This window comes from Mercenaria mercenaria, chromosome 18 (genome assembly GCF_021730395.1).
Source record: "Mercenaria mercenaria strain notata chromosome 18, MADL_Memer_1, whole genome shotgun sequence".
Taxonomy (NCBI): Eukaryota; Metazoa; Mollusca; class Bivalvia; order Venerida; family Veneridae; genus Mercenaria; species Mercenaria mercenaria.
The window spans coordinates 42417125-42429783 of record NC_069378.1 but is presented as its reverse complement, the minus strand read 5'-3'; the positions used below and the strand labels follow the sequence as shown (position 1 = coordinate 42429783).

Here is a 12659-nt window from a genome sequence, read left to right as displayed (position 1 = left end):
GAAACTACTGGTAAATAGGGGAGATTATTCTTGTCTGCATGATTTTTAGCACGTACAGGTACAACATGAGACGAAACGCAATGAAATAAAATCATTAAACACAATGCTATAAGGGAACCAATTTTATTTTATGAAAAAGTTAAATAATGATTAACAAGATCAAACCCCATACATGCTTTGTACGGTGCCCCTAAAGTGACATGTTACACACATTTTTTCCAATTAGGTAATGTGAGACTTTTTTTTATTTCGTTTAAACGAATGAAACGAAATGATTTCGTTTAAACGAAATAAGTTATTTCGTTTAAACGAAATAAAAAAAAAGTCTCACATTACCTAATTGGAAAAATGTGCGTAACATGTCACTTTAGGGGCACCGTAGCTTTGAAACAGTTATCTAGCATCTAGAACAAATGTCTCACAATTAAGATTTTCTACGAATGGTAAAATATATAATACACTGCAAGAAAGTCATTATCGAGTAAAGTCGATATATTATTTATTATATTATTATCATATATCATTTACAGATTGATTAATATAAACTAGATGTGAGAAATTCAGTCGGGTATGAATTGTGGTTTGTGTGTTTATTTACTTTATAAAATTAGATAAACCTTTTAGACTACCTGTAATTGTTTCACAATATGAAAAGTTCTGTGCTGCTTTTATTTTCCGGTCATACAGAATCACAGTTCGTATTTGTGTTTGTTTCATTTATTGAATTTATTAGATTAAATCATTTGTTTAACTCAAAATGCGTTCAAGATTAGAATGTTTGCAAAAGTTGGATATGTTGTTCATTCTTAGCCAGTTTTAATCGTAGCGTAACTAGGATCCTTTGCGTTAAATGGCGCTGGTAGACATCCTGTGTTAAATACTGTTGCGTTGGCTGGCTTTAATATCCAAACCACATCTGCATGACATTCATAAGCCTGAAGAAAAATGAAAATTATACATCACACTGAAATGTTTCTTTGAAATCCACATAGTATTCACGAAAGTAAGCATTTCTATCTACTGATGCGCAATTCTCTAACATAACCGTATGCACTGACACAGTTGTTGCAATTTCTGGCATGATTATTGCTATTTTGTTATCGAGATACAGGTGAGCACTAAGAACAGTTTTTGCTCACACGCTCTATCTTTGGAACAGAACATTTGAAGATGAAATAAATACGTTTTGTTACGTCTTTCAGTAAAATATTACTTCTGGATATTAAGCTTTGATCTGAATTTAGCATTATCCCTCCATGTTTCACATTCTTGTCTCTAATCTGCGAAAAGTGCGTTTCAGACTTTTAAACAGTACTCTTTATCTAGTTTAAAGTACGACACAATAATAAACAGTTTTTCAAAGTTTGTTAAGAAATGGCTTCTACGAGATATGACATCAAGATGTGGTTGCGGCCAGATAGCTTTTTTTTCACAAATGTTTGATGAGGGTTTGGTTAGTTTGTTTCGGTTATCCAATCCACAAACATTTCGATGCCTGATGACCCCATGATTTTTAGTATCATTTTAAAGAGTTGTGTCTATTGAACAAGAATTAATAATTTAAGATGACCATAAATAATGTGCAAGAATCATTACATTCATGTTTTGACTGCGAAATGATAAATCTTACACTTTAATAATTTGATTTCTGTTGCATCCTTGAAGACTATAAACATGATAAAATACAAAATAAACATTCTGTAACATTTGTTTTGGTAATATTAATTTATATTTTCGTTTTCAGATTCTAGCTCTGTTTACTTTAACGGAACTTACGTTTTTCCCTTGAAATGCACTTATGAAGGACACTCTGTATAAATCCCAGCCCGGAACATCCTGAAGTTAAAAAATATAAGAAATTTGTTACGTTATATTTGAAACTTTGGAAGTCACATTACTTACCTTGTATACAATATTGGCAAAATTTATTACAATACTGATAGAATTTCTGGTTGATAATTATTTGACATTCTCTATTTTCTCTCGTTTGCATGTATACTGTTTATGATGACATTGTGCTACAATATGTCTTACGACAGAAGCTGTATCTAAAATATGCCGAGCTGGCAAATAATTCGGCAATGAAAATACGCAGCTAATTCCTTACAAAAAATAAACAACGGTATTCTATCACATTCTAAGCAATACATAATATACTAAGATATCATGATTCAATGATATATCATTATTACATGTATGTATATAATATCACTACTAAATAAAATGTAACTTCTCACAGAGTTTTATATCATCAGTGAAGCGCCATATGTAATACCATTTCAGTTAAGAGTGAGTAAGGGCACTTACACATGATTTAAGTAAACACAAACAGCTTACAGAATATTTTGCCTATCTGACGGGGAAAGAATTTAATTGTCTGATAACGTGCATGAATAGTGTCATTGTTTGTGACTGACAGCTGTATCTCCTACCCTTGGCACAAGTAGGCAAGAAACCGTTCTCATTTCCCGCTGTCCTTCTGGTAGGGCGAACCCTGTCTTATGTAAACGAGCATGTAAAATCCTAAAAACTTTATTAATGTAATACAATAACGCATTCATATTAATGTATGTTATGCACTCTTCAACGGTGTCAATAAACATTAGATGGTTTTTATAGTTTCTTTCGTTTTGTATAGTTGTTTAACTTTGTATTTGTACGTTTGTATTAATTCAAATAAAAAATTTTTGATGAACCAAATTATTATGGAAAATTTAAAACATTATACTCAGAATAAAGCAAATAAAGAACATTGAGAAAAATATTCATTTTCTAACAACAAAAAAAAGAAGCTATAAACATAAATGTGTGATAAATGAATTTGTACACATTTCGAAAAATTAATTAAATTTATAAAATTATGTTTTGTCATTAAAAATTTCTAGTGCATTGGGCACACTTTGAAAAAAATGATGTGAAAAACATTCAGTCATGATATCGAGATATCCGTTTTGAGACTAGCGACGGGTTTTGATTGACTGTTAAAATATGCATAAATACACTGTCGTAAATCTTGACTAAACAACTTTAACATGAAACATTTGAGCCGCGCCATGAGAAAAACAACATAGTGTGTTTGCGACCAGCATGGATCCAGACCAGCCTGCGCATCCGCGCAGTCTGGTCAGGATCCATGTTGTTCGCTAATGGTTTCTCTAATTGCAGTAGTATTTGAAAACGACCAGTATGGATCCTGACCAGACTTCGCGGGAGCGCAGGCTGGTCTGGATTCACGCTAGTCGCAAACGCACCATGTTGGTTTTCTCATTGCGCGCCTCAAATAAGTCTAACAGTCTGATGATTTAATAGGTCAGTCTTGAAATTAATTTCATATGGAGAAACTGTTAGCGAACAACATGGATCCTGATCAGACTACGCGGATGCGCAGGCTGGTCTGGATCAATGCTGGTCGCAGACGCACTATGTTGATTTTGTCGTGGCGCGGCTCATTTATCTAGTACAGCATGTTGACACTCATTAGCCTGAACGTATTATTTCCACCAGTTCTTTATGTTTAACTTAATTAGTTCTTTAAAGCCTCCATGAAACTTTAATGTATTTCAGCGATGAAACCCGACCTTTAGAACAAAAATGTTTTGGTAATTTAAAACAAAAACACTTTAAAGCAGTATTATTTCGTCACAGTTCCATGAGAAAACTTTTATTTTGAGATTTTACAGTTTCTAAATCCAAATTAACAGGTAATAGCTTGTAAAAATGATCTGGAAACACTAATTACAGGGCGTATGAATCCTTTTGGCCTATACATACTATGTATGTACAAAATAATAAAACTTACCTCTAAATGTTGGCAAAATATTCTCTTAACAAAGTGAGCTTACATGCTGTTATTTAAGGAGGTAGGTTACCTTCATATTTGTATGTGCGCATGTCCAACCGGAAGCTAACGTGACGATTTACGACGACGTTTACGACAAACTAAATGTGTTTGTATATTCATTCTTCTGAAAACAAATCATGAACCTGTCTTCGAGCTGATGCTTTATGGTTTAATAATTCAGAAATGATGAATAAATTGCCAAAGAAACGCTTCAAAACAATGTTGCCTTAAAATGACGTCACTGACGTCATGACGTTACGTGTCAGTTACCGCGCAAAATCAATAGTTTTTGTCTTGAAAGTACGTAATTCTGTGCATTTTTTTTATTTTAACTATTTTCAAATAACCATTATTTGCTGAAATATTTTTATGAGTCTTTTGCGCTGAATAAAAATCAATATTTTGCTTCTTTTATGTAGTTATATTGAAATGTTATGCGGAATGTAAGAAAATGGATGATGGTAACCAATGTTATTTGGTATATAGTTGGGTGAAAGGTTACTTGTTACGGCCATTTTCAAATGAAAATCTAGCAGTTTGATTTGTAATACCTATTTTTCAGGTTCCGTTTATAATTTGTTACTTATATACTAAAACTAAGATCTAAAATTGTTCAAATTTCGGTAGAAAAATGTGGTTTTTTGAATTGAATTGATGTTACCATGGAAACGAAAACCGTGACCTATGTATCTAAATGTAAAATTTAAAAGCGTTGACACTGGTCTATTTAAGAAACACAGCTTCGGCTTTTTATTTTCATTTCAACAATATCCATGAGAATAATAGCAGCATGCTGAACGATTTTTTTATGAAAAATGCCAGACGAGGGGTACTGCTGTAAGTATTCTAAGCTGTGAAATTATTTTGAATAAATGCAAATAACACGAAAATATAACTTACGTTAGAAATAATATGTTTTATAGCTACATTAACTAGAAAGATAATCTTTTTCAATATTTTTTATAAGAAACTACGACAAAAAGCAAGATATAAGCTATTTTAAACATCTCTGTTGCCATGGTTACTTTAAACTTTAAGAAAAATAGGGTACCATGTAAAGTGCTTGGCATTTTGCTAATGATATTACCCAAATATTCCATGTTGGTCATTAACAGAATGGCACTGAAGCCGTCGAAAACCCCTATTTTTATACATAGTTGTTTAAAAATGAGAGAAAATGCGTTACCATGGAAACACGAGCCCCGCGACATATACATTTTAAGCTTTTATTAGAAAGATAACGTGCATACTAGTAAAATTATCAATTATGCAGACTTCTACGGATATCAATGAAACTAAAATACACTGAAAAGTGTTAAATATCCGTATTTTCCTTCTTCTTTCATATGAAATACCTTTGGAGGGTCATGCTCTTCAAACCTGGATAAAAATTGAACTTGAAGGGACAGAGACAAACGAAATTGAGATTATAGCAGTTAAAACTTCATATTACACGAAATACAAAAATGTGCTGCGGTTCAACTAATTTGAATTTACCCTTGTAACAAGGTAACCTACCTCCTTAAATACTTACTACATGTTTATGTTATCCCTTCAGCTTAATCTCTGTTATCTAAATACATGTAGCATATCATCCATTTAAACGCGGGTATCTAGGTGTATAAATATGTAATCCCTTCGACTTACTTGCAATACTAGTAATCAACTTACTTCAATCCATTGATAAGCAGTTACACCTTTTTTCAACGTTGCTCCGAGGTGTTCGGCGGCTAAAACCATTGATTGTACAGCCTGAGTGTTGCCAAGAGGCAAAGCCTTCCATCCTTTAAGGTCAAATGGTACATGGAGACAGACATAGCAGCATACAAAACTACATATGATCAATCCTCGTAGCATAGACTGTTCCATTGCTGCGTTGGATTCAACAAGTCAAAAATGTAGTAAATAAATTAACCTTACACCGACAAACACAGAAGGAGAACTGAACAAATTTAATTGAAGGCCAACCTTTTGACTAAGAAAGAACACATTTGAATAATTAATGTGCATGTTAGTTTATATGACAACTTGTCTAAATTACGAAGGAAGTACTTAAGAAAACACTATTTAAGTGTTATTTTACTGCGCACATATTATGCATATTCAATATCAACAAAATAGCAAATACAGAGCAATTTGCATGAAAGAAGACTACTGTATCAAAAGGAAATGAATGAGAAATAAAAAAAAAAAACTGTATACAGTGAATTTAGTTTAAAAGAAAATATGGGCCGCACTATGATAAAACCAACATAGTGCATTATCGACCAGCATCCATTCTGTTCGCTAACGGTTTCTTTAATTGTAATAGGCTTTGAAAGCGAACATCATGGGTCTTGACCAGACTGCGCGGATGCGCAGGCCTGTCTTGGTCCTTGCTGGTCGCAAATGCACCATGTTGGTTTACTCATTGCGCGGCTCATAGATATCAGCTTTCTTTCAGGTAGCTCTGTACGTTAGGTTATGGTTGTATGCTATTGTAGATTGGGATTTAAGCTAGAGTAAAACATTAACGTTTGTATCTTTTCGTATTATTCAGAATGTGCTGCAAAATCTACACAGTTTTGGGAATAACTGTTTAGAAAGTCTGTATAACAAAAAGATGTGGGTGTACAAATGGAGTAAAACGTAGTACCCCTCATTAAGTTTTAAACGAGATTTAAAACTAAGGTTTGCCTATTTGGGAAAATGATTTGTTTCAGTTTTATACCTTTGTGTATGGCTTTGGGCCAAAACACAATGAATGGCAATATATTATTTTCAAAACACAGGTAAAACTTATATGACTGTTTTTTCCTAGAATGGAACACATTTCTTAACGCTAATTTTATCAAAAGAAAGGTTTAACCCCTTCGCTGCCTACAAGACGGGTATACCCGTCCCACTTCTATGTCAACCTATTTGCCAACAAGACGGGTTTCGAAATACTTATTATATAAAACAAACAGCAATGTAACGGGCTTCAACTGATATTTGTGAATAGTTAAGTTTATGGATCTATATATAACTTGAGACGTTTAGCAGACGTTAGCGAATTGTGGCAAATTATTTGATTTCTATTTTGCCGGCAAAAGTTAAAAAAACATTGCGATGAACGATATCTGGCGCAGGCTGAATTGTTTCAGTGTGTCACGCTTTCCAAGAACTTATCCTTTTAAGAAAAATGACGGCCTGAATTTGATCAAAACTCATCTTATAATTACCCTCATCCTCATACCGCTTAACGAAAGAGAAATCAAAACACTTTGACTAAATGTTTGAAGCTCTTTGGAATGAAAATATATATATTTGAAGTTAGTTAACGAACTACAATTTGAGGTGCAAAAGAGAAATGTGAAAGAATGTAAGAATGTCAAGAGAAGACACCGTTTTTGAATCAAACAATAAGAGGTTATACATGTGAAAATTCCACTAAAAATATGTTGATAATATTGAGATGTAAAACATTACACATAAAAGTATTTAAAAATTGAGAACAAAGCAATGACACATACTTACCACTTCATTACATGACATTTTAAGCTGTTTCTTTTTACAATAAAAGGGGAATAATATATCAGTTTCAGGACACTAATTTTTATATGTTTTGGATATATTTTAAAAACGGTGTCACCTCCATCAATCCAATAAGTCTATTAATTATATTGGTCTGTGGCCATTGGCTGTGAGTTGAGCATTATTATAACATGTTCCCAATAACACAGAATTCATTCATAAAAATTACAATCGTCCCAATGAAAATGAGAGCGTTATAAAACTAGTACCCGTAAGGCTGCCCTGAGCTTCATTTATGCAAAGGTATCGACTTCTAGCCTTTGCGCTTTCCATCGAGAGCTTACAGAATTAAACCGAACTTTACAATTGTGTTACTGTATTACTTTTGAAATAGCATAATCTGGTCCGCATACGTTTCGGGAATATTGTATTTATAGGCATAAATATTTAACAGTCTCCAGTTTCATAACTGAAATACTGTTGAAAAACGGTACTATACTCTCCCATAAGAACATTGGTATTATGCATATGTTTCAAAATCTAAACGATTATTTCTACAGTTCATTTGTTGAGAAATGAAATCTGTAGTAGTCTTATCTAAAATACTTCCAACACTTCAAAAAGGTAACAGTCTTGTAAATATGTTGTTGTTTTTTTTTAATTTATTTCGATGAGTTCTATTTCTATAAAATCTATTTATATATTTAAGAGTGTTTTCAAGCAAATAATCGCACGAGATCGTGTCTTGACAACATGTTCATTCGCATAAATTAAATCTGTCGCATAAGTCTTTCATTGTTAAACGGACAATATCTCTTTACATTAAAACATTTAATCTTCCTTTCCACACTGAAAATGTGAACTGTTTTACCGCGAAAAAAAAAATCATTTTTGTCTCTTTTCATACAACAGTTATCATTTAACTGAAATATGATTTTGTTAAGCTTTTCATATAATTTATTCAGACAATTTTAATGAAATACATTATGACGTTATACTAAAATGAATTATTCATATCCGTACATTTTGCTTATTCGCCAACTATACAAATGCATTGTAGAAGAAATCACTTTAAGATATCAGCAAGTGTTTAAAGTTTAAATAAATGATCGAAATTAGTTAGTTGGGTTTATTTGGTATATTGTTTGTTAGTGTAAGAATACTTTTGACATAATTGTAAAAGAAAAATGATGACTCTTTTATTTCGTTTGTGTCCAGTGTTTCTTACCAAATATATCCATTTTACTCAAAGGACAATAAATACGAAAAAGGTCACGCCTCGAAAACATCATACATGGACTGAAATAGCCAAACCCTTCCAGCAAGGTTTTGCGCGTCAGAATGTTATAATCCTTCTTCCTTTAAGTAACTGAGAATTACTGTCTTCGTGTCATGACCTGTTTCATGCACAATATAAAATATGTATGAAGATTGCTTCCATTCATAGTTTTGAAGCAATGGTTGGATTTTCTTTTAATTACAGCACAAAGTTATACACGAAATTGAAATTTAATATATTTATATTGTACATAAACATTGCTGTTTCCTATCATATCTTAATGTTTACTACAAGTCAATACAGACTGTTGAGCTGATATGTTATTGTAGCATTTTAACACTTGCGCTTGTTCAAATGAAATGTGTCTTATATTTTGGAACAGTGTTTACGTCTGATACACAAACGTCTTGCTGACGACAAACTCTTACAATTTACAACATCCCGTTTGAGATTTTCACATGTCAAATCGCATCTTTAACTTTTGTACCAAATATCACTGCCGTTGTTTAAAGTTACCACCAAGGAATATAAATAAATCTAAATTACTAGAAAATGTTACAAAATAGAAGTAAAATGATATACTTGAGGTTTATTAACATTTATTTTATATCTACACGATGATTCAATTTTCATAACAATGTTTGTTTTCCATTCGTATTTCAGGATTTTAACAGTAATCTGCCCACATGAACTCCACGAGTTGAAACGCATTTTACACCGAGCTAAACCACCCGTAAATTCTGGTTTAAAGGTATCGGAATGCCGCCTGTATTGAACACAGTTGTATTGGCTGGATTAGTTATCCAAACCGCATCTGCATGGCATTCATAACCCTGAAAAACAGTGGTATAAAAATGCATTCACAATTTATTCTGAGACTTTCAAAATCGTACAAGAAAGCTCTTTTACAGCATAATATAAAATATTGGTATGTTTATTACCTTATTGTAAGTGAGAGATACATAAATAAAGACAAATCAAATCAATGTAACTGTTAATAGAACATATTACATCATTTAGATACTTACGAGTGTGCGAAATAAAAACGTATTTATGTTTAAAACTGCTATACCTAATATGTTTTGTTTGGTTCGGTTGTCGCACCAACACAATCATTTGTCATATAACGACATTCTAGTTTTGAGGGTAGAAGACTCTAGATGCCCCTCCGTGCATTATTTCATCACGGGCAGGGACCTAGGTAGAACCACTGACCTTCCGTAAGCCAGTTGGATGGCTTCCGCACATGAAGACTTCAACGGCCCGAGTGAAGCTCGATCCTATATCGGTGAGGCACAAGAGATTTCATTGGATTTGATGTAACAAACACCTTTCATAATAAAAATCTGTACGACGATCTTAAACAGTACCAAATGTTTTTCATGATTTCTCTCTTAAATCAGTTGTTGTAGCGCTTTTTAACTCCAGTATATATTTTTACTAAAATTTCAACAGGGGCTTTGGTCGATTAGTTACGACATGAGTTGTAGGTTTGGCTTCCCGTTTAGAATATAGACATATATTTATTAGAACAACAAATCAACTCAAAGTAGTTGCAAATTTATAAAAGCTACTCACTTTGTTCCATCTGAATGCAAAGTTAGAGAAATCAAAGATGGTTGCCATGATGGCTGCCAAAACACAAACAGTTAGGGGATATTGACATTTATTATATTTCATTTCAATTGTTGAGTTCAAAAAGGCATATAAGTTAACTATGCAGCTAACTTGCGGAAATTCGACGGTTCTGCCTGGTTTCCCGCGATGATGCCGAGAGGGTTGGGGAGGTGGTGTCTTCCTATACTATTAAGCACTAAAACTAAGTTATGTCGATGTGACATAAAACTCAACAAAACAAATAAAATATTTCCATATTTTGTCGTGTTTGTAACATTTTTTGTTAAAGCAGTTTTTATGTAAATTTTTATGATTCCGAATTGAACAGTTCTAACTGTAAAAGACTGAAACCTTTTGCGACGTATCTGAATTAAGACTTCGACTGAATGAAGTTGATCTTAATAGAGTAATATTATACATATTAGTGCGAACCTCAAAATCGTTTGATACTAGATCAAGTTACTATACAGGTACAAAGCACGGTCAATAATTTAAAAGAAACTTACTTTTCCCTGTAGAAATATACCTTTGAATGACACTCGGTACAAATCCCAGTCTGGTGAGCCCTGAAGTATAAATTATGAGGACCATTTCACATGTTTATTTTATTTATCACATGTTTGACGTCGCGGGAGTGTAATAAAGCCATTACATAAAAATGATAATACACTAGTCTAGTGTAATAAAGCTTTGCCGTCGACGTCGTTTATAGTATAGGAGACGTTGGTCAAACTGACTTATTTATATAGTAAAAGAAAGTAAAATATTTTTGATATTTCGACAGGAAAAGTTAACATGTGATAAAAAGAATATTATATTTGTGTCTTTCCACATTGAATTTATTAAACTCGTTGAATAAAATTGATAAAATGCTCGGCAGAGCCTCGCATTTTATTATTTTATTCAACGAGTTTAATAAATTCAATATGAAAAGACACCCATGTAATATCCTCTATAATTTATTATATTATTTGGAAATTGCATGTATCGCAGTTTAATTATACGTTTCCTTTTCCGATAAATCTTTTACATTTCCCTTTTATTTTATCTATGACATTTGCGCATGATATTGTTAAACATAATGTCATATTTAAACGAATACGTCTAAATAAAAGGCATCTTCTCGATATATTTCCCCTAGTATGCTTGATATTTCTCTAAACATCTTTGCCTCTGCATTTATTAATATTTTTTCAGCTCCTGGTTTAGTAATGTAAATAACTATATACATAAAATGGAAATATGTAACAACTAAATTCGTTAATGACAAAAAAACACCATTTTCAAAATAGCCTATGTATGCTCCTTTTATGGCCTTTGAAGTTAACTTAAGTCGAACGATAAAAAATATATCAGGTACATATAAAAGCAAATCTTTAGATTAATACAACCAAAGAATGAAACAAATCTGGTACGACTTCAATACCATGCTCGACAACTTATTCTTACTAGAATTGAAAAAAAAGTCTTACTTCGCTCCATTTAAAGGCAGTCACAGGTTCTCTCATTTCTCCCCCAAGGTGCGCAGCGGCTAGTATCATTGAATCAACAACTCTCCTGTTGTCAAGTGGCACCGCCTTCCATCCATTAAGGTCATAGGCGACGTGGAGGCATGCACAAAAACACACCAAACTGGATAGAACGAGAACTCTTAAGATAGACTGGTGCATCGTTCGTTCAATTTAACAAAGTTAAAATTAATCAACACAAAAGCGATGCACGGTTTGAAATGAAAACACAAACACTTTAACTTGCAGGAGCACACATTGAAATAAATCTTAAACATTTTCAAAGTCATTTATATAATCTGTCTGCATCTGTGATTAATTTTACAGCACAAAACATGTTATTAATTAAACAAGAAACAACAAAATGTCAAAAACAAAAAAAAAATACAGAGAACTTTGCATTTCATATGAACGTTGTCTATTTAAAGGAGGCAGACATGTTGTTGTTAAATGCCAAGAAATGTCAACCTCATCAAGATGTTAAAGTATACTATTTCAGTTTTCGTAAATAATAGGTTTCTGTGAAAAATTGTTTACTTGAATGGCATGATTTTATGTACATATAACAGGTAGGTCAAGTAAACGGTAAAAAGCAAAATATATCAATCTTTTATTCCATTTACTTATTTATCACAAATGCTTTTCCGTTATCGAAAGGGGGCATATTAGTTCATATTGTTGAAAATGTAAATGGATGTATTTTTCTAGGAATACAGTACATGTCTACACTGAGCATTAATCGTCCGATAAAAATATACGGATAGCGGTACATTTATAAAGTTCTTACGTCACAAAAACTTATTTTGGAATACGCGAACGTTTTATCTTCATGCGCATATTGTCGTGTAACTGTCTTATGTACAGCGGATGTTTCGATTTTGATAAAAAGGAACGAGGTATCACACTTTTTAATGCCATT

General features: G+C 32.6%; 2 protein-coding genes across 2 annotated transcripts; both read right to left on the bottom strand.

The window, feature by feature from the left end:
* Window positions 1–493: 493 nt before the first annotated feature.
* LOC123538619 (insoluble matrix shell protein 2-like) lies at window positions 494–5794 on the bottom strand. The gene is made up of 3 exons (XM_045322840.2): window positions 5513–5794; window positions 1777–1836; window positions 494–935 (listed from the first exon to the last, which is right to left on the bottom strand). Exons 1-3 carry the CDS (start codon window positions 5708–5710, stop codon window positions 807–809), a joined length of 387 nt encoding a protein of 128 aa, XP_045178775.2. The 5' UTR covers window positions 5711–5794; the 3' UTR covers window positions 494–806.
* A 3390-nt stretch (window positions 5795–9184) lies between these two features.
* Window positions 9185–12010, bottom strand: LOC123538813 (insoluble matrix shell protein 2-like). Its single transcript, XM_045323203.2, has 3 exons — window positions 11705–12010; window positions 10739–10798; window positions 9185–9448 (listed from the first exon to the last, which is right to left on the bottom strand). The coding sequence occupies exons 1-3, from the start codon at window positions 11900–11902 to the stop codon at window positions 9338–9340; spliced, it is 369 nt and encodes a 122-aa protein (XP_045179138.2). The 5' UTR covers window positions 11903–12010; the 3' UTR covers window positions 9185–9337.
* Between the last annotated feature and the right edge of the window lie 649 nt (window positions 12011–12659).

Coding starts and splice junctions, on each gene's coding strand:
- LOC123538619 (XM_045322840.2), bottom strand. CDS start 5,710: ATGGAACAGTCTATGCTACGAGGATTGATCATATGTAGTTTTGTATGC. Junction 1,837..5,512: donor CTGCTTATCAATGGATTGAA/GTAAGTTGATTA, acceptor TTTTAACTTCAG/GATGTTCCGGGCTGGGATTT. Junction 936..1,776: donor GTGCATTTCAAGGGAAAAAC/GTAAGTTCCGTT, acceptor ATTTTTCTTCAG/GCTTATGAATGTCATGCAGA.
- LOC123538813 (XM_045323203.2), bottom strand. CDS start 11,902: ATGCACCAGTCTATCTTAAGAGTTCTCGTTCTATCCAGTTTGGTGTGT. Junction 10,799..11,704: donor CTGCCTTTAAATGGAGCGAA/GTAAGACTTTTT, acceptor TTTATACTTCAG/GGCTCACCAGACTGGGATTT. Junction 9,449..10,738: donor GTATATTTCTACAGGGAAAA/GTAAGTTTCTTT, acceptor ACTGTTTTTCAG/GGTTATGAATGCCATGCAGA.